Here is a 22,400-nt window from a genome sequence, read left to right on the forward strand (position 1 = left end):
TCCTCCCTGGGGGATGGACAACAGAAAAGTGGGTGAAGGGAGATGTTGGACAGTGTAAGACAAGACAAAATAATTAATAATTTATAAATTGTCCAGGGCTTATGAGGGAGGGGGGCAGGGAGAGAGGGGAAAAAGGAGCTGATACCAAGGGCTCAAGCAGAAAGCAAATGTTTTCAGCATGATGATGGCAACAAATGTACAAATGTACTTGACACAGTGGATGCATGCATGGATTGTGGTAAGAGTTGTATGAGCCCCCAATAAAATGATTTTTAAAAAACCAAACACAATAAGGCAATATGTCTAAGGTGTTTGCACAGCATCAGTAATTAGCACGCATCTTTTTGTGAGGATAAACATTATAAAACCATTTGGACACCGTGCCCGACTTGGCAAGCATGTCATTCTCATTAGAAATCTCTCCCCTTGATCTTTCTTGGCTCCAGTGGAAATCAATGCTCAGGTAAGTACAACATTAAAGTGTGAGTGGCTAATGGCGGTAGAGAAAATGCCTAGCAGACTGCTCAAGGGCAGTGACAGGAGACTTTTCATTAGCGAGGTCTTGGTGACTCAAAGGCAGACTTAGGTCAGGAGGTTTTCACAGCTGGAGGAGCAAGCCCCAGCTTCCTCCCGGGAAGGGTGGCGACTGCAGAGGTGGGGCCGCCATCTCCAGCTCCCGGAAACATCCCTCTGGGCCAGTGGGCGGGCGGGCAGGGCTGTTCTGAGCAGGCCCAGGGTCTAAGAGGGTGAAGCCTCGCTGTTGGATTAGGGAAAGCGTGGCAGGGAGAGAAGCCTACCTTTCTGTTCCCTGACACTCGTCCCGAGTACACTGGACAGCACACCCACTACCTGGCCCCTGCCAGTGCCCACTCAGACAGGCCTGAAAAGGCACCAAATTCAACCGCACCCCAGGCTGCCTCTGGACCCACACAGCCACTCTTCTGACTCACAGCCTGCCGAATTCCTTTCTGTAAGAGTCGTCTGGTGTCTAGTCGGTGGCAGACCTCGGCAATTACAATTCAGGCTGCACTTCCCTGTGTGGCCAGGGTGGTTTGCTCCAGCAGAAGGGGAAGGGGTGGTGGTGGTGGTGGAATACAGGAGCAAGATGAAGCCCTTTCCCCATGAAAACACCTACAAGATTCCTAAACAACTTAGTGATGGTGATTATTAATAATATCAGGGAACTGCTACTATAATACATAATTGTATGTGCACAGAGCTAGCTAACCAGGGCCAGGGTTGCATCCTCTCACTGTACTTGTTCAATCTGTCTGCTGAGCTAATCATCAGAGAAGTTGGACTGTATGAAGAAGAAAGCGGCATCAGGATTGGAGGAAGGCTTATCAACAACCTGACTTACTGAAAGTAAGGAGGACTTGAAACACTCAATGCTGAAGACCGAGGACTACAGCCTTCAGTATGGATTACAACTCAGTGTCTACAAAACCCAAATCCTCACAACTAGACCAACAGGGAACATCATGGTAAGTGGAGAAAAGATGGAAGCTGTCAAGGTATTGTCTTGCATGGATCCCTTCAATGCTCAAGGAAGTAGCAGTCCAGAGATCAAATGATGCCGTGGGTAGATTAGATGCACAAGACCTCTTTACAGAGGTGAAAGCAAGGGTGTGACTTTGAGGTCTAAGGTGCATCTGAGCCAAGTCACGCATGTTATTTTCCATCACCTCCCATGCATGTGAAAGTTGGAAATTGAATAAGGAAGACCAAATAGGGGCTGATGCACTTGAACTGTGGTGCTGGAGGAGAATATTGACAGTACTGTGGACTGCCAAAGGAACACACAGATCTGTCTCGGAGGCAGTACAGCCGCCGGCATGCCCTCTAGAAGCAAGGAAAAGGCGCCTCGTGTACTGGACATGCTCCCAGGAGAGGCCAGTCCCTGGAGGCCAGCAAACGAGAGGAAGACCCCTGATGGCTCACACGTGACAGTTGTGAGGACGGGACAGGACCGGGCAGGGTTTGGGTTTGGTGCTCGTGGGGTCATCCTGAACCCACCCAACAGCACACAAGAACCACCTGAAGCCCCTAGGGAAGCGGGTGGGTGAGAGTGGTCAGAGGCAGATGAGCTCAGCGTTAGACCTGAAGCTATCCCAGAGTACAGGCTCAGGCAGTGCTGGGCGAGAAGCCCTGCCCCCTCCGGCCGGGCCTCCCTGTCCAGTGAGGACGAGGCATTCTGGACACCTTGGGGAGGCAGCTGAGAGGAAGGTCTAAAAGCTACCGATCTACATTCCTGGCTAAGGCTTGGGGTGGGAGCGGGGGCTGTGTGAGTTCCCAGGCTCCTTCACGCTGGAGTCTTCCAACATTTAGGTCCTGTCACTTCACTGTGGGGCACAGTGGAGGGGGAGAGGATTCTGCCTGGGGGGGCCATCTGGGAGATAACCATTGATCTACCCAACACAGTGCACAAACGCATTTGTGTTAAGAGGCAACAGCACTGTTTTCTCATCTGACCCTGCGCAGGCAGGCTTCCTTTCTCACGACCTTCCTGGGCTGCCATCCTAGGGGCAGCTCACGCGTCCTGCGCGCCCACTTTCTGCATGAGGGTTCATTCATCCTCCCTATCACCTTCCCAGGCAGGAATATAATTTATTACCCACACGTTTACAGGGAAGGCAGTGCAAGACCAGAGAGGGCAGGCCACTTGCCTAAGAGCACAGGAGTAGGCTCTGACCCAAGGCAGTGTGGCCCCAGAGCCCGCTGTCTTGCTTTGGTGCTCCTGAGCCATGCCTGGGCTCTCTGCTCCCTTCAATGGAGCCTCCTTCAGCTCACTCCCTCATTAGGGTGAAGGCTTGCCCACTGAGAACCCTACTGTGTGGTACCTAGCTCCAGGTGCTCCAGTTGCAAGGCAGGCTCATTCCCAGCCAGGGCGTCGGCGTCGTCGGGGTCAGGGGCGGTGGGTGGCGTCGGTGCTGGCGGTCTGCTGTGGAAGTCCCAGCGCTTCGCCTGCAGCTGCTGCAGCCAGTACAGCATCACTTGCTTGTTGGCAGCCTGAGAAGCACAAGGGTTAGTTGGCAAAGTCCCTGTGCCTGGGAAGGCAGGGCACCTGGGGTCCGGGTGCTGTGCTGGGTGTCAGGGAAGGGCATGGGAGGCTCTTGCCTTCCCAGGGGGCTAGCTAGGGGCCCATCCCTGAGACACCACATGCTCTGGGCCACAGAAGACAACTGGGGTGCCCTTCCCCACCCAGGGCTTCCTTGCCATCTCCAGCCTCAGTGTCCTATCCTGACAAGAAGTCGCACTTCATGGCACACTGAGGGACCTTCATGGTGATGGGAGGAGAGTAAAGGGAGTCAGGGATCCAGCCAGCCCCGGATGTGCAGCAGGCTCTCAGCTGTACACACTAGCTGAAGGAACTGGGAGGGGCTGGGGGAGAAGAAGGCAAGAGCTCTGGGATTCTGTCGGGGGGAGGGGGGACAAGCGTGGCTATTTGGCTGTACAGCATCTCTAAGTTGGAGCACGGGAACGGGGTGTGGGGTGTGTGTGGATGGGGACAGGAGCGCCCCCGCCCCCCCCACCAAGGCGGGGCTATTGGCACTCTGACTACCCAGTGGCATCCTCCAAACACGTTACAGGTTGATGCTGGTCACCGGCCTTGGATGGGGCACCCCCTTCCCCACCACTCTCACAGCTAGGCTTTCTCTGAGACCCTCAGGAAGGAGACAGAGCAGGAGCCATCAGCCCCTTCTACAGACGAAGAAACCTGGGCTCTGGCTGACACGTCATCCAAGGAGGCGGCAGTGGAGCGGATCCCTGAACCCAGATGGCCCATTTACAGAGCAGAGCTTTGCTGGAGCTTAGTGCACCCAAACAGGGCAGCCATGCGGTCTCGGTGGGCCTCAGAGGGCGGGATGGGGGAGAATGGCGAGCCCCAGAGCTGCTCACCACTGGAGACCTTGTGAGACCAGAAGCCCAGGCCTGGCCACTGGGGCAAGCTCCCATCTCCAGAGGCCCCCCACAGGGCATGTGCAATAGCCCAGGCCATGAAGATATCGAATGAGTCCACTTCCAACAGGCTGCTCTGGGGGAGACAGCTGCGACCTTCAGGCTGACCAGCTCTGGCCCAAGTCCAAAGACCTCACCTGACACTGCACACTGAGCACTCACTAAGGGCCGCTGAAGGAACCACGGTGAGCCAACAGCCACAGTTCCTGAGTCCACTGCGGGGGACAAAAGCCTGGATGTCCCGTGGGCTTCTCAACCTGTGTCCCTTGCACTCAGCAGCCCTCCCTGTAACTCGCTAAGCCACCAGGGTCCTCAACATGTGTTTCTTGTTGAGGACTGCCCGGACCTGCTAGCTAGTTACCCCAGCCATCCTGAGCTCCTCCCTCACATTCTCCTCAACACCACTGGCCACCTCCACTGTTTCCCCACCCCACTGTACTGTCCCTGACTCCATGCTCCTCTCCTCGCCCATCCTCTCCAGACAGCCTTCCTGACCACCCACTTCACCCTCCTCTAACTCGTCTCTATCCAGTACGCAGCCCACCGGAGCTTTCCCAAGGTTTGTCTTCTGGTGTATCCTTCCTTAAAAGTAGGGGTCCTCAAACTACAGCCCGCGGGCCACATGCGGCCCACCGAGGACATTCATCCGGCTGGCCCGCCGGGTGTTTTTGCCGCCGCTGCCTGTCCTGCTTACCAGTGTGCATAGGAATTTATTCATAGTTTTTTTAAAACTATAGTCTGGCCCTCCAACAGTCTGCGGGACAGTGAACTGGCCCCATTAAAAAAGTTTGAGGACCCCTGCTTAAAATCCTTTAACGACTTCCCACAGGCTAGTGTGCAAAATCCAAGCTCCTTTCACCCGGGCATCAATCCCCCGCCCACCAGGCCTCGGCTCTATCCACCTGTCCTTTGGGGCCCTTTGCTCGCCAGGGTTCCTGGGATTTGCCTGGACACTCTGGGCTGTATCCTGTTTGCCCATCTTTGTTCCCAGGGCCCTCTTGGCCTGGAATACCCTCTCCCTCGGGTCTGCTGGTGACACCTTACTTCTTCTCTCTAGCTACTCCTCCAGGATGGCCTGCCTGGGAAGCCCCTCCCAGCAGTGGAACAGCCTTCCCATCATCACATTTTCTCGTATCACTGACATTTTACTGCGTGGGCTGCTTTCCACACTAGTTTCTCCCACCAGACTTGAGGTTGTTTGACGGCCAGCTTCATCTCCACACTCCAATGCCAAGCAGAGCTGGGCACACATAGGGATCAATGGGGTAGTAAAAGCCACACATGTTGGAGACCCTGCCTATAGCACTCAACCTGTGGGAGGAGGGAGGCTGTGGACCACCAAACTCCCAAACAGACCGTCTATCTAGCCCAGCCGTCAGCAGACTGCGGCTCACGGGCCAGGTACAGCTCCTTCAGAAGGCAACGTGACTCTGACTCAAAACTGAAACACTTAAAAGGCAAAGCTTTAAAAACAATAGTTCAGATAGCAGTGATTTCATTTGCTTGTGAAAACATATTCGTGGCTCTCAAATAATTTTTAAATTGGTGTGAGGGGCAGGACTGGCTCTTCTGTCTCAAAAGTATGCTAAGCTCTTATCTAGTGGATTCCAACTCACAGCAACCTTATAGGGCTGGGCAGTACAGTCCTTGCGAGTTTCCGGGACTGTAACTCTTTATGGAAAGAGAAACCCTCATCTTTCTCCTGCGGACATACAACTGTACGTTTTCGCAACTGCTCATTCGTAATGAGTGTGGAAAGCCCCGTCTTTCTCCCGAGGAGGAGCTGGTGGTTTCGAACTACTGCCCTTGCAGTGACCAGCCCAACTCGTAACCACTATGCCACCAGGGCTCCTCTGTGGACCACAGCACTTCTAAAGTACTTTCCCAGGTCTTAATTTGCATTGTTTTAACTGAGACCCCTAGTTAGGTCGGTTATCAGACAGGTCTAGTCAATAAAGAGGAGCTACATCTGTGGGCTATGTCCAGGGGGCTCAAGAGATGCCAAGTTGGCAGGAAGAGGCAGTGAGGGGTTGGAAGATGGGTGGCCATCTCCCAGCATCCTTCTCTGGTGCCCACGGATCTCTTAGCCAAGAGTTGTCTTTCCAGTGACGTTACGGGGCATCTGACGGAGCTTCCACCACCCTGTGTGCCGAGGTGCGTTCATTCAACAGACACTTATTGAGCACCCAAGGCTACATTCTAGGTGCTGAGATGCATTCGTTTTCTCATCCCTGGGCTGCGCCAGGCACTTCCATGCCACATTTTAAATCTCACAAACTACCTAGAATCTGAGAGGTGATGAAAGTGGCTCAGGGTCACACCAACAATAAAGCCGCAGGTGGAGAAGCCTGGCTGCTTTCAAAGCACGAGGCCTTTCCACGGCCTCTCACTTTCTCACGGAAGCTTGATGACAAAACCAAACCTACCCCTTCCTGCTGATGGGAAACTGGTTCAGACTTGCCGTGATGAAAAATCTGGGCGGATGGTGAAGCCTAAGCATTTATCTTCCCATTCTTTGCCAGCATTCCTCAGCTGCCAGACTTTGTTTCTCCCATTTGGCTAAAATGTGGAGAAAAATTCGATGAGAGAGAAGACTGTGAAGCCCTTCCTTGACTAGTCCTGGGTTTCAAGTCAGAAATATGAAGGCTAAGGGCATGGTGAGGCAGACTCACAAGTACAAGGTGTGATATAGCACCAAGTTCCAAGACTTGGGGGACCAAAAGAGCCCAGGTCCCCAGGGTGGGCGGTGCCACTCTCGGATGCATACCCCAGTCTTGAGGACTCTGTTTCTTGATCTGTAAAATGGGCTCACCAACCTTGCCTGCCCAGTTCAATGGGAATGTGGTGGGGATCCATTGGGAAACCGCGTGTGCGTGAGCTTTGGAAAGCACAGTTCCGGACACTGTTGGGGTGATTTTACTATGACCACACACCCGTGGCCCGCGTTCTGTGGGCACCAACCCCCGGGGGGAGAAAGGAGACAACGGTCCTGTTTACCTTAAGGGTAATAACCCGGCTGGGAGTCTTAATTTCAAAAGTCCCCTCCTCGGCCTCCACCTTGCAGTCAAAGATCGCGTTGGCGAGGTCGATGCTGTCCAAGGGGTTGGCGTCCTGCGCGGTCCGCGAATAATACAGGTGACATTTCTTCTCGTCGTAGAAGAACCAGCGGGATTTCCAGCCCCGAATAGGTCCTTTGCCGCCAAACTTGCTCAAATAACCACAAAGTTTCTTGGAGGTCGCCTCCGGGGGCCGGACGGCGCAGCCCTCGGTCACCTCGGGCGGGAACGCCACGGGCACCCTAGCCGACTCTTCGGGCCCCGGGACGGAGAAGCTGGACTCCCCTGGGTTTTCCCGAGAGCCCTCCATCTCGGCTTGTCCGGGACCGGGACCAGAATTCGGCACTTAACCCGGGACACGTCTCCGGGACTCAGCCGGCACCTCCGGCAAGGAGGCACCTGGGCAGGTGCGGAAGCAGTGGCGGGCCCGCCTTCTGGGCGCCGGCGTGCGGGGGCCGCCCAGGTGTGCGCGACTGGAGCCCGCAGACCCAGTCCCTGCATCATCCCACCCCTTAGAAGTTCCAGTTGGGGGCTGGAGGTCACGCCCACCCGCCCGGTAGACCACGCCCCCAGGCCCGCCTCCGCGGGCCCCTCCCAAGCCCGCCTACTTCCGGCTGTCCTGCCAGTCCTTCGGCCATCTTTACTGAAGGCCGTTGCGTCAAACGGGCCTGAGGTCGGGGGCGTGGCTAGGCCTAGTCCCGACTACACAGCCCTGCCCACTCTTGGGATACCGAAGAAGGACGGTTCTTTCTTGCGCTTCTAGGCCCGTCCGCTTCCCCCGCCTTTTCCGGGCCGCGTGGGCCACTGTCGGACGGCGCCTCACGCGGCCATTGGCTGAGGACGCCGGCTCGACGGCCCCACTTCCGGGTGTGCGCGCGCGGCTCCTCCTGCCCGGGTTTCCCGGGTCCCGTGACTTCCGGTAGACGGCGCGCTCGCCCCTGGGCGGCGGCTCCCGCGGGCGCCCCAGCTGACTGCTGCCCGCCGGGGCCTGGCTGGGTTCGGCAAAGCCTGCCCCATTTAGTGCCTTGTGTGCCCGCGAGCCAACTTCCTGCCTCATCCCACCCCTGACAAGTTCCCCTTTCCCTCGGGTCTCCGCACACCCTCCCCTTGGGCGGTGGGGTCCCCAACCGGCCCCCTCCTCAAAGCAGCTTTACCGTAGTTCTGCCCGGACGTTACCCGCAGGCCGCCCGCGAAATCGCCGCGGACTCTAAGGAGATTGAGGGCGGGGTGGGGTCGAGGCGCGGCGCTCGGCATAGTCTACAGTTTTCAGCTCTGCCCTCTTGAACTAATCCCGTTTCCTCTAGTCTGTGAAAGGGAACGAATGAGAACAGCCGGAGGAATGGCACCAGCTGCTGGGTGGGAGAGATGCGGTCAGTCAATGGGAGCCTGAGCAGGGTCCACAGCAGACGACCACACCTCTACCCCGGAGTTGGATTTACCAGGAAGATCTTAAAGCGTAAACTCATTTGCAGGGCCCGCTGGGATCTGTAGTCTTCCACGGGAGAAGATGGCAACCAGGAAGCATTTCTCCTAAATCCTCAATTAACAGTGTTGGACTTCCCAATCAGCGGGTGATCCACCTCTGTCCATCAATGATCACTGGAATTGAAGCCCAGGACAGCAGGTCTCAATGCACAAACCACAGAACGCACGCCACTGGAAATTCAGAAATACCACAGTTCCAATGGAGGTTTTAATGCCATATTTTGTCTTTGTAAGATGTGCTAGCAGATAAGTGAATAAATAAAAATAGGCTGATTTGAATGGAGAATATAGTCTTTGTATACTCTGCCTCATGTCAAACATTTTTTTAATTTCCAAAAATGTATGCAAGTAAGTACTCTGACCACATGAAAATTTGAAAATAAGAACAAAAAGTTAACCAAATAAATGCGTTGGGACTGAAAACGAGATGTTCCTAAATACTAGGCAAACAAGGAAGTAAAAGCTGCTTATCAACTATGAAGAACCCCTTATGGTGCAGTAAATTAAACATTAGGCTGGTAACCTCAAGGTTGACAGTTCAAACCCGCCAGCTCCCAGATGGGAAGATGGGGCTACCTGCAGAAACCCCCGTGAGCAGTTCTACTCTGATCCTGCCACATGAGTTGGAATCAATATTTGCAAATTTATCCCAGTACTTTACAAATAATTACACTCTGCACCTAAATGAGATTTTTAAAAGGATTTAAAAAAACAAACGGATACAACAATGTTATTTTGAAGAAACAGAACTTTTTTCTCTAGTAGTTCAGGAGGCTAGAAGTCCAAATTCAGCTCTGGTGTTCTTGGTGTTAGGTACCATTGATTTAATTCCCAGTAACAACAATGTTTTAATGCAAAATAAATCACAACTGTAGCAAAAAAAACACATCCTTATAATTTCCAAACAGCTGTCAGATGAAATTCATTACCCATTCTGATATCCACCCTGGCCTCGGTGACCCAGAATGCATGGTGAGGGTAAAATTATAATTTCAAAGCAGTGGGGAAAATGACAGCTATTTTTTACCTTAATTTTGTTTTGTTTTTTAATACTTTTATTGGGGGCTCATATCTCTTATCACAACCATAGATTCCTCCAATGTGTCAAGCACATTTGCATTCTCTTCCCACTTGAGCTCCTGATATCAGCTCCCCATTTCTTCCCCCTCCTTCCCTCTCTCATGAACCCTTGATAAGGTATAGATTAGTTTTTCCATATCTTACATGGCCCTCCGTCACCCCTCACCCATTTTTCTGTTATTTGTCCCCCTGGGAGGGGGTTCTAGATTGATCCTTGTGGTTGATTTCCCCCTTTCTTCCCCCACCCTCCCCTAATCCTCCTGGTATCTCTACTCTCCTTGTTGGCCCTGATGGGTTTATCTATCCTGGATTCCCTGTATTGTGGGCTCTTATCTGTAGCAGTGTGCATGCTCTGGTCTAATTCGATTTGTAAGGTAGAATTGAGGTCATGATAGTGGGGTGAAGGAAGCATCAAAGAGCTAGAGGAAAGTCGTGTGTTTCATCATTGCTATACTGCACCCTGACTGGCTCATCTCTTCCCTGTGACCCCTCTGTGAGGGGATGTCCAATTGTCTACAGATGGGCATTGGGTCTCCACACACGCCTCATTCACATTGGGTATGGTTTTATTCTGGGTCTTAGTTGCCTGATACCTGATCCCATCAACACCTCATGATCGCACAGGCTGGTGTGCTTCTTCCATGTGGGCTTTGTTGCTTCTGAGCTAGATGGCCGCTTGCTTATCTTCCAGCCTTAAGACCCCAGACGCTATACCTTTTGATAGCCGGGAACCCTCAGCTTTCTCACCACATTTGCTTATGCACCTGCTTTGTCTTCAGTGATCATGTAGGGAAGGTAAGCGTCACAGAATTCTGAATTGTTAGAACAAAGTGTTCTTGTGTTAAGGGAGTACTTGAGTCGAGGCCCAATGTCCATCTGCAACTTTCATTCTTAACATATAGATATGAGCACATAGTTCTATTCCTCTCCCATCTTAATTTTTGTTTTTAAAGACGCACCCCTCTCACCAATTGCATCAATGATATCCCATCAATGATAACCCTCCATAAACTTGGTTCTCTTTCTTCTCCCCGGGCCCCACTAGTCTTCCCTCCCTCCTCAATATCCTAGCTCTCCCCTCTTCCTGTTTCCACCCCTGTCTCTGGCCTCCTCAGTCATCAGAATCTTCTCTTTTGGTGTAAAACATACATTTCCTTTTGTTTTTCTTATAATAATGGTGTTGTTAAGTATTTATATTTGTAAAGCACAATGTTCTCTAGTTTTATAGTCTTGTAGTGTTGAAAAGAATGTCATTTTTAATTGATGCATAATATTCCATTATGTGCATGTACTAGAGTTTGTCTATCCGTTACTCTATGATCATAGTTTTGGTTTTTCCCATGTTTTCACTCTCACAGGAATTACTGTGGCAAATGCAGGTGTGTCCATGTCCGTGCTGCATTCTTTATCTCTTTAGGGCATATACCCAGCATAGAGATTGCTGGATCATAAGGGATTTGTATTTTCATTTGTTCCAGGAAGTGCTGTACTGATTTCCATAGTGGTTGTACAGTTCTACAGTCCTGACATTGAGTTAAAAATGCCGCCAGGAAACTATTATCACGAGACGAGTGCTCTTTGGTAAAATGGCCACAGAAGTATGTGTCCTTAAATAAAAGTAAGGCTGAAGGTAACGCAAAGGTGCTGATAGTTTTTTCTGGGTGGTGGGATTAAGGTTAATTTTCATTTTCTTCTTTTCTGCTTCACTGTATCCCCTTAAAAAATTAATAGCTTGAATCTTTAAAAAGCAATTGTAAGTATACAAATATGCTTGTACCTCTGAAATTGAATAAATTCTTCTCTTGAAGTTTGGAGAGTACAAAAGTTTTCTACAAGCTTCCTTTCCACTAAACAAACCAACCAACCTAGAAGATTGCAAAAAAGAAAAGAAAACAAAAACAACAAGTTAATTCGGGAGTCTTCTTACAGAAATGGTCACCGGGAACTTTGCTCACAAAGTACAGCCACCCTGGCCTAGGCTCCCACATCTGTAAATAGAGGGCAACAGTCATCCCCCTGCCCCGCCTCTGCCAGGCACCCCATTGTAAAGAGCGAAAGATACTGAGGGAAGGGTTTTGGTTGGTAATCTGTGGCTTCTAGGAGCCCTGGTGGCCCAGTGGATCAGGCACCTGGCTGCGTGCGAATTGAAAGATTCATACCTGCTCTGAGCGTGAAGGATGTGGTACAGCCTGGGAAACCCCGTGGGGCAGTTGTTCTCTGTCGTAGGGTTGCTACGAGTTCTACTCCATCCAATGGATGCTTGGTTTCTCTACACGTGCACAGTTACCACTATGTTTAGGGCTGCTAAACATTGTTTAGGGAACAAAATGAAGAGGGCACTAAAGACTATCGTGGCTGGTAGCAGGGACCCGTGTGGACTTGGATATATCGATTGCTGTACATCCCAATGACTGCACTTCTGGTTACTACATCAAAATATGGTCAACCACCTTCCCCACTTTGCCCCTTGATTCCCTCCGTTTTCCTCAATGGAAAGCATGGAGCCCTGCGGCTGCTGGGTTCCTGCCCTTGGGCTGGAATAGACTCCTGGGCAGTTTTTACTAGAAAGCAAGAGGCTGGCAGACAGTGACACCTTGTGGTCTTTATTGTGTACTGCCTGCCACTATTTTCTATGGAACGTTTTTAGAAAGACCAGGCATTCTACTCCCATAAAGAGCTACAGTCTCAGAAACCCACAGGGACAATCCGCCCTGTCCTGCAGGGGTCGCTAGGGGTTGGGATGGACTCAATGGCAGTGAGTTTGGTTTTGGTTTGGAGGAACATTTGCCCGAGAGGACATGAAGATGTACAGCTTTCGACACCCATAGGAACAGCTCCGCTCTGTCCTGTAGGCCACTATGAGCCAGTCAGCTGGGGGCAGAGGGAGATGGGAGGACCATTTCACAGGGATAGAACTGAGATACTTGAATATGAGAGAGTGGCTAGATGGCCACTGACTTGAAAAAAAAAGTAATAAGTAATACTCATACCTACAACATATCCCAAGCAAGCAGGGTCATAATTGGATAACCACAAAACCAAATATTTAAAACTTCCCTTCAATCCACTTATCTGACAAAAATACAAGAAACATATTTTCTGTCAACAAAATGATGCATTTTTCTGTGTTCAATATAAGGGTTGATTTTATCCACTAATGGCCTGGTAGCACCATGACTTACCCCTTGGGCTGTGTATTAGTCTGGGTGCTTTAGAGAAACAAATCCACAGAAACTCATACAAAAGATAGAGTTTTATATAAAGGTTAACTGTGCATCAAGAAAACATCCCAACCCAGTGCTGCCCAAGCCCACAAGTCCAATATTCACCCATTAACCCATATGTTCAACACCAGCCCACAAAGTCCTCCTCCATCTCACAAAGTAGATGCAATGATGCCAACTGCAGGAGGAAAGCCAAGTCAGTGAATGTGTAAGCATCTCAGCGCTGGCGGGGGTCTCCACATGGCTGCTCCAGCACCCAGGGCTGCATCGGGGTAAGTCCATGTGGCTTCTTCTTGGGAATGTCTTGCAGGAAGTCAGCCTTGCAAGCTGAAGCAGGGAACTGCTAAGGCAGCTGCTCCCTGGTGCAACCATAACAAAGCAAGAGACCCGAGAACGCGAGGCTCACCAAGCTATTTATCCTTCCGCCTTCCAATTAATCCCACATGTGTTTATCGGCCAGGTTGGCCCAATAAACTAACTCAATCCACCCCTTGCCAACCTGGCACCTGTATATAATTCTTTAGCTTCACAATTGCAATTAAGTAACACCTACACCTTAACCCTGCAATCCTGTGAATTTTTCCCCCACCTATGAAAGTTTGTAAGCCAACCACTTCATGCCTTTATCACCCCCAATTTTGGGAATCTGATTTAGGCTGCTGACCATTGCTCCATGGGAGGATGATGTGGCTTTCTGCCTGTGCAGACAGTTACAGTCTCAGAAATGCACAGGGAGAGTGTTACTTTGACCTGTAGGGTCACCATGAGTTGGAATTGACTCAAAGGTAGTGAGATTTCATTTTAATGAAATGTTATACTTTAAGCTATTTGGACTTGTCTACCATGACTTTTTAAAAATTAATGATTTTATGAGGGGCTCTTACAAATCTTAGGACAATCCTTCATTCAATTGTACTAAGCACACTTGTACATAAGTTGCCATCAACATTTCCAAAACATTTTCTTTCTACTTGAGCTTTTGGTCTCAGCTCCTCTCCCCACACCACCACCCTTATGAATCCTTGATCAGTTATATACATTGTTGTTATTATTTTGTACCTTATACTGTCCATTGTTATTTCATTGTCTCCCTTCACCCACATTTCTGTTATTCATTCCCCTGGGGGGTGGGCCACATATCCAATCTTGTGATGGGTTCCCCCTTTCTCCCCCTTCCCTTGCCCTGCCCCCACCATCCCCCTCCCCTCATGATATCGCTACTCCCACTGCTGTTCCTGAGGGTTTTATCTGTCCTGAATTCCATGTGTCCAGAGCTCTTATCTGTACCAATTTGTGTATTCCGGTCTAGCTGGATTTGAAAAGTAGAACCGAGTCATGGTATTGGGGGGCGGGGAGGAAGCATTCATGAACTAGTGCAGTGGTTCTCAACCTTCCTAATGCCGTGACCCTTTAATACAGTTCCTCATGTTGTAGTGACCCCCCCAACCATAAAATTATTATCATTGCTACTTCATAACTGTAATTTTGATACTGTTATGAATCAGGTGACCCCTGTGAAAGGGTCATTTAACCCCCAAAGGGGTCACGACCCACAGGTTGAGAACCGCTGCCCTATAGGAATGACGTGTGTTTTGCCGGGGCTAGACTGCATCCTGGTTAACTCTTCCCTTCCTTGGAACCCCTCTGTGGGGGGATGTCCAGTTGTCTTCGGGTGGGCTTTGGGTCTACACGTCAACTCCCCTAACTCACATCGATATAATTGTTTGTTTTAGATGTTTTGATACCTGATATCTGATCCCATTGATGCCTCATGATCACACAGGGTGGTGTGCTTCCTCCAGGTGGGCTTATTTGCTTCCCTGCTAGATAACGGCTTGTTTGACTTCAAGCCTTTAAGACCCCAGATGCTAGCTCTTTTGATAGCCGGGCACCATCAGCTTTCTTCACCACATTTGCTTATACCATGATTTTTAAAAAAATCTTTTTTTACTATGGGATTATTTTAATTCAAGAGGTATGTTGATGCTAGATGAGTCAGTCCTGCCTCATAAAGCCCTCTGTATAACAGTACAACAGAATGAAACACTGCCCCCTGAGCCATCCTCACCACTGTTATTATGTTTGAGGCCATTCTTGCAGCCCCTGCTCAGTCATCCCTCTGCGGGTCTTCTTCTCTTTCGCTGTCCCTTGACTAAGCACGATGTCCTTTTCCAGGGACTGGTCTCTCCTAAGAACATGTCCAAAGTACGTGAGCATTCTGGCTGTACTTCTTCTAAAACCTATTTGTCTGTTCTTTTGACAGTAGCCTATGGTATGTTCAAAAGTCTTCGCCAGCGCCATAATTCAAATGCATGGAATCTTCTTTGGTAGGCCTTGGTCAATGTCCAACTTTAACCTAGTCTGAGGCCACTGAAGACACCGTGGCTTGGGTCAGGTCCACTCAGTCCTCAGAGTAACACCCTTGCTTTTCAACGCTCAACAGAGGTCTTGTGCCGCAGAGTCACCCAATGCAATGCCTCATCTGATCTCTCAGATGAGGGCCGCTTCCACGAGCACTGATTGTGGCTCCAAGTAAAACAAAATCCTCGTTATTGTCAATCTTTTCTCCGCAAATCATGATGTTCCCCGCTGGTCTGTCTGGTGGTGAGGTTTATGGTTTGTGTTTACATTGAGTCGTAATCCACTTTGAAGGCTGCAAACCTTGATCTTCTTCAGCCAGTGCTTCAAGGCCTCCCGACTTTAGCAAGCACGGTGGTGTCAGCTGCACATCGCAGGTTGTTCATCAGCCTCGCTCCCATCCTCATGCCACCTTCTTCTAGCTTCTCTGGTGATTCGCTCAGCATACAGATTGAATACGTATCATAAGCGTTTACAGACCTGACGCACATCTTTCCTAATTTTAAACCATGCGGCATTCCTTTGTTCTGTTGAAATGACTGCCTCTTAATACACGCACAGGCTTTACATGAGCACAGGGCAAGGTTCTGGACCCCCATTCTTCTCAAGGCCACCCGCTGTGTATTCTGACCCACACAGTCGCATGAGGGGGTAGCATTACATAATGTAGTTCTTTATCTGTAGGCTTTCTGGTCAGTAAAACAGCAGATGCATCCTAAATATATATTAGCATCTAATATATATGTAATTACATGTATACTTTATCTGTCTATAAATTATAATCTCTGCCATCAAGTTGATTCTGACTCATAGTGGCCCTACAGGATGGTAGAAGTGCCTTGTGGGTTTCTGAGACTGCGAAACTTTTTTCATTTTTCATCAGATACATTTTATTGCATCAAAGCTTCACACATGAGTCTAAGGAACCACCAGGCCTGTAACTGGACACCTCCGCCTGTGGGACTGGTCCCATATCAGATACATCGCTATCACCCCCACATTTTTAGATAGCCTTGTTTTTAACTGTCGTGGCTCGATGAATTCAATCAGCTAAATCTGACACAAGTTCAACGTTGTTTCCTACAGGAACGAATTCATCTTTCTGGGCTTGAGACACGGAGCAAGCAGCACCTGTCCTTAGCGGACCCCTCCAGATGTCTATTTTTTCCACCCAAGAAGTTAGGATTTAATTGACACCTGTTCTCCCCTCCTCTTGAACCAGGAGGCCAGTGTAACCTGATCGATGGTGCGGCCTGTAGCCAGTTCCTTTCTACCTCCCCACCACTCGTCAATGGGAAGCTGCTTCTTGTTCCTTCCAAAGAGGTGGAGGTCCACGTTGAGTTGAGGCAGTGCCACAGGACCAGGCCTGTGACGGTGAGGTTTCCACACCCCTCTAGCAGAGGGTGCATGCCTGACAGCCGCTTTTGCAGACAGCCGCCCGTCTGGGGTGCTGGTGCACAGATTGACTTGCAGGCAGTCTGCTCTGTAGGAGCCATGGTAGCAACACCCCCTCACCTGCCTCCTCCTCCACCTGGAGCTGTGAGAGCTAGAGGCGGTGCTGGCGCTCGAGAGCCACAACTGCTTGGCAGGGCAGAAACCCCCTACTTTCATCTGACCCAGGCCATTGTCCAAATGCTCCAGTTTTTTATGCCAGGTTCAGAGGTGCCCCGGTGGCGTACTGCTTACACAGTGGGCTGCTAAGCACAAGGTCAGCAGTTTGAAACCAAAAGCCGCTCTTTGTGAGAAAGATGAGTTAAAGTGTCAGAATCCCATGGGGACAGGTCTGCCCTACCCGTAGAGGGTCACTGTGAGTCAGTGTTCACTCGACGGTAGTGCATTTGGTTCTGGGTCAAGCTGACGAGACAGCTTTCGGACTTGCAGCTGGTTTTGATAAGTCACAGGAGCCCCTGAGCCCCCTGAAACGAGTCCACTAGAAAATGATGAGGCATAATGGTCCTGTGATGAGGGATGTGGCGCCAACCGGCAGAGGTAGACAGAGGGGAAAGCCTGGCTGGGGCAAGCACAGGCCTTGTGCCGCGCCCAAACATCTGCCGCCCCGCTGAGAGCGCTTTACCCCTGATCAGCTCAAACATAGGAGGGGGGAGCCTCCAAATATCGATGCTCATTTGTTTTCTTGATGTGAGGGGCATAGTGCATTTGGAGTTCGTTCCACCGGGCCAGACTGTTAGTCAAGCTTTCTATTTAGAGGTTCTGAGAAGATTTCAGAGCAGTGTGGGACACAAAGGCTTGATTTGTGGCACACAGGGCACTGGTTTTGCCACCAAGACAATGCACCTGCTCACTCAGCCATCTCAGTGCACCAGTTCTTGGCAAAAACCAGCATGCCTCTCGTTTGCCGCACACACCTTACTCACCTGGCCTCACTTCCTTTTGTTTCCGCAAATGCAAAGGGATGTGAAAGGACAGTGATTTGACGACATAGAAGAGGTGAAGAAAAAAACAAGGGAGGTGCTGTCAGCCGTCCAAACAAATGAGTTTGAGAAATGTTTCCAAGAATGGAATAACAGATTTGACAAGTGTATTCAGTGTAATGGAGAGTACTTTGAGTGTGATAAGGTTGTTCTGTAAAAAAAAATTTTTTTAATGCATAGCTTTGCAAGAAAAAAATTCTGTGTTTTTTTTTTTTTTTGGTGGGGGGCACCTCCTTGGTACAAGTCAAGCACGCTCATCCTTTACTTAACAGATGATGGCAGGGCATGAACATTGCAAGGGCACCTCCTTGCTGTCACTGATGGGAACTGGTGCCGGAGGTGCTCAGTCACTTCTCTCCGCACATCTCTCTCTGCATTCAGCAGAGCAGGGCTGCGCCGCCGGCCTCCACCCTTGGGGCTCTGCCTGCAGTAGGAAAGCACGCACTGTAAAGGGCTGGCAAGCGAGTGAGCCTGTGCGGCGGAGGGAACCCGCCGCTAGTTGCTGCCCCCCCTTCCAGTGAGGCACAGGGCACATGCCATCCCTGCCTCCATTGCTACCCCTCTGCCAGCCAGCTTCCAAATCGCCCAGGAGCGCCGCCCTTCTCCTCAATGGCTGGCTTACCCGGTGCTTGTCTAATTCATAGACAGACACTGACTGCCTCACAGCGGAGGAGGCCACAAGGCCCAATTCCGGGCCCTTGTCTCTTTGAGCTTCTGCTCCCGAGCGATCTTCACTGGTCAGGCATCTCGGCCCCATCTCTGTGTCTCTGCCAGCCCCTCTTAATTCTCTTATATTTCAAAAGACCATTAGTTTGAGGCACACCCCACACCAAGCCTCTTCATTAACAATAACAAAGACAAGCGGTTCCCAGATGGGATTGTGACCACCTGCATCTTAAAACCGAACTTGCTGCCTTTTGCCATTGAGTTAATTCTGACCCAAGGTGACCCTATAGTAAGTCAAGGGTAGAAGGGCCCCTGGGGTTTCTGAGATTGGACCTCTTCACAGGAGTTTAGAAAGCCTCATCTGTCTCCCACAGAGTGGCTGATAGATTTGAACTGCTGACCTGGCAATTTCCAGTCTCACACAGAACCTACTATACCACCAGGGCGCCACACTACCCTCTGTAGCAGTTAGGCCTTACAGCTCACACTGCAGGGCCCTGGGGGAAGACACAATTCAATCCATCACAGAGCCTCTCTCCAGCGCTGTGTACAGAGAGCCACTTGGCGATTTCCAGGGCTGTTCACAGGAGCAGCACATCTTCAGGGCAGCCCCTGATGGCAGAGGCACAGAGAGAGATGGGGTGGGTGTGGGTGAGTGGGGACTGAGTAGCACACTGCTCGATAGCACTGTTTTGATTCAGGTTGAGAGCTATAGAATACAGCAGGTCACCCACTCAGATGCCGACAGAGAGCAGGCTGTTGACAACCTGCACGGGTTAAGTAGGCTGGCATGGACCCGTGGCCTTTCTGTCGGGCCGTCAGAAGCCATCAGTGGAATTGGGGGTTACCGGAACAATATGTGCCCTATCCAAAGAGAGCACCTCTACTCAGCTCTAATGGGCTCGTTGGCATGTGAGAGGGTGGGCCTAGCGTCTCAAGGTTCTGTTTCAAGAGAAGCGGGAAGTGCTGGTTTTCTCGGTTGGTCGTGTGAGGAAGCGCTCCCTAAACAAGGGCTGTGGTGGCGAAGGGGAGCCCACGGGCACACATGGTGTCTGTGCCTGGGGCCCCAGGGGTCAGCCACTTCCACCTCCCACCCCGTACAGGGACTGTCTCTCCAGCCTCCCTCTTGGGGGCGCCCGCGGATGGGACAGCGGGGCTTCTGCAGCAGGCACGTGCTCTCCGTGCAGTGGGTGGGATTCACCACCCGCTGGTTGGCGGAGGATGGCGGGTTGCCATGGTATTTTGGGCTTTTCAGAAGCAGGTCTTCGGACCAAGGACACCATGCTTAGCAGGTCAGCAGAAAGGAGGAAGCCTCCCCGCGAGAGGGACGACTGTGACGGCTGGACAATGGCTCAGATCCACCGCGATGGGGGAGGTGGGCTGGCCTGCCGCTGTTTCCTTCTGTGGTGCGCGGGACGGTGCCGGGTGGAGTGACTCGGTGCACTAACTCAGAGCGAGCGGCTTGATGCTTGCCGAGTGGGAAAAACGTCTACTGCCTTCACCCCAACACAGAGTCTGCCCTTTCTTTTATTCCCACCCAAATGCACAAGGCCCAAAGAAATCATCTACAAGGTCAAAAATGCCTCTAAAGATTAGACGATAAGGGATAGGGAAACTAGAGTACTGAAAACGGAACAACCAGTGCACAATCAAAGAGAATGTGGCTACTTTGCATAAAAAACACCCCAAACAAACAAACAAACAAACAAACAAACAAACAAACAAACAAACCGAACAAAAAAACTAAAACCAAAAAGCCATAACTAACGTTGCTGAACTGATTGTGTAGAAATTGTCACACGGGAACCTATTTGTGGTGAAAACTTTCACTGAAAACACAATAAAACATGAAAAAAATATCCACAGAGCCTTTGTTTGTGAAGTAAATTTTACTGATGGCTTTTTTTCTTTTTTGGCAGGGTGCGGTGGGGGGAAGGTGAGATGAAGGGAAGGAAGAGGGTCCACGTCATAGCAACATCAAGACTGAATCAAATGCTGGCGGGCTCTCTTCTTTCAGTCTTTCCTGCATGTTGCCCTAATCCTGGACCACTGCTCCCTCCTCGCTCACCCCCGCCCTCCCATCCTTCCACATTTTCAAGCCTCTGGAAACAGATCGGGTGGTACTGGGCTGCCCCATTGTGCTACGAGGAGGGGTTCATGTTGCACTGCTTTGTCTGCGAGGAAGACAAACATTAACACCGAGCTTACAAAGCACCTCGTCCACTGTCCACTTGAGCCCCTGTGGCCCGGAGCCAGCCCTGTGCAAGGCATCAGGCTTGTGGTACAGATGAGGGACCGGAAGTTCAGAGAGGTTCTGTGAATCAGCTAACACTATACAGACAGAGATGTGGGGGAGAACTCTGCACCCCGGCCTTTATGATTCTGAGATCTGACCCAGGGCTTGCACACGGATGGGCTCTGTGAGCATGGGCACATGCGTGGGTTCTGGTCTGGGCAGTGCATGAGTGACACATGCCAACCAGCCAGCCTGGGGGTCCACGCGATGCCCTGGCCCCTTCCCCAGACTTTCCTGTTTCCCGCTGCCTGGCCAGCTCCTCCTTCTGCCCAGGTCGAGCTCTACAGCCAGCATAGAATGTGTGGCGCCGGGTGCCAAATGAACATGCAAGGTCCCTTGTTCAAGAGGTAGTGAGTATTTCAAGCGGGTGACAGCAGAGCACAAAGCCAAACATGGGACACCCGCTCACCCTTTAAAGGACTGCCCGGGTGGCCTGCCCCTGAGTCTGGCCCAGGATTGGGGTTACCTCCCCTAGGAAGCATTCCCTTATGCCCCGTACAGGGTGAGGGTGTGTTACACGCGGCTGTGATTTCTTCCTGTCTCACAACAGGCCGGGCTGTCCATGAGTCGGCCGGTGGGGGGTGTGGACAGGCAGCAGGCGCCCTCCATGCCAGGACTCGGGACGCTGCTCCTCAGCTGGGTGCTCCACCTCAGAGTGGTCTGTGCCCTCGGAGAGTCTGCCCGGGAACAGCCTTCCCCTGGAATCTTGAGTCCGGTTCCCTCCTTTCGTGGGCCCCACACCAGTCCCGCAGCCTCAGTTTAGACACTCATCCCTGCTCTTGCTGTGTCTTTGAACAAGCCGCAGCCAACACGTCCAGCTCCGTGCAGCAGGTCCTCGGAGGTCTGGTGTACCGTGGAACATCGAGGAAGCAGAATGTGACCGCCGACCTCCAGGAGCTCGAGGACAGGGACAGGGAAGCAGGGACCGTGTGGGCAGGCAGCCAATGCCCTCAGCGCAGGAGAGAGAAGAGGGTATCCTTGGCAGGGCAGCTCGGACGCTGTCTTGGAAGGGGACCGAGGAGGACAAGAATCTGAGAAGGAGCTGCAGCGTCCAGCGCGATGGCGATGTTGGTGTGCACGGTCTGGCGGCTGGGGCCGCCTGAGGTGGGGCTGGAGCGCCGTGGAGCTTCTAGGTTAGTCAGGGACCAGGCACAGTCATTCCTGGGGCGCTGCCTTGGACTCCGCTCCCAACTCACGATGCGCTCACGCAACAGAGGGACTGCTTCCCAGAACTGCACCATCCCCGCGAATGCCGTCCCGATCCCACACGAGCCCTGTGAAGCTGCCCGCTCCCACGGGATCCCCCCAAAGGCTGCCTGATCCTTTGCTATGGCCATGGTCAGTGGTAACAGGGCCGCTGTGGCCCACAGAGTTTTGCTTGGCTGATCTTTGGAAGTAATTAACCAGGTCTCTCTCCCCAACTTGAATTAGAACCAGCTTAGGCAACCTGAGTCATTTACTGCATGGTTAGAAGCCCAAGAATCCAGGGAGGCCAGAGGACCCGGCTTGGGAAGGCCAGTGGGCTGCGGCCCTTCCGGAGAGCAGGGGCCTGGGGGCTCTCAGACCACCAAGGATGGCTCCTGCCCTGGTCTCCCTCCTTCCGGCAGACTCGGTGTCTCGACACAGAGGAACCCTGGGGAAGGGGTGTGCTGCCCCGCTGGGGTCAGACTCCCACCCTGGAGGTCAGAAGCTGGTCCGCAGGGGAACAGGACTGTAGGTTCCTGTCTGCAGAAGTCAGGGGGCGGAGTGTCTGGACAAACGGGGAATGCTGAGCCAGTAACACAAAGGTAGGTGACCCCCGTCTCCCAGCAGAGGACCATGGCACCGCCCCCGCCCCCCCCCC

At 51.6% G+C, this 22,400-nt stretch overlaps 1 protein-coding gene across 1 annotated transcript in view; it reads right to left on the reverse strand.

Annotated features, from left to right (window-relative positions):
• The window catches only part of TBC1D2 (TBC1 domain family member 2), a 38,931-nt gene extending 31,547 nt beyond the window's left edge, over positions 1–7,384 (reverse strand). The window contains exons 1-2 of the mRNA XM_030887401.2: positions 6,958–7,384; positions 2,841–3,009 (exon numbers count right to left, since the gene is read on the reverse strand). Of these exons, the coding sequence (XP_030743261.1) occupies positions 2,841–3,009; positions 6,958–7,326 (538 nt within the window). The 5' untranslated portion in view covers positions 7,327–7,384. The remainder of the gene's footprint in view (positions 1–2,840; positions 3,010–6,957) is intronic.
• Between the last annotated feature and the right edge of the window lie 15,016 nt (positions 7,385–22,400).

Source organism: Echinops telfairi, unplaced genomic scaffold (assembly GCF_000313985.2).
Source record: "Echinops telfairi isolate 266 unplaced genomic scaffold, ASM31398v2 ScPeMD7_7410;HRSCAF=8448, whole genome shotgun sequence".
Lineage (NCBI taxonomy): Eukaryota > Metazoa > Chordata > Mammalia > Afrosoricida > Tenrecidae > Echinops > Echinops telfairi.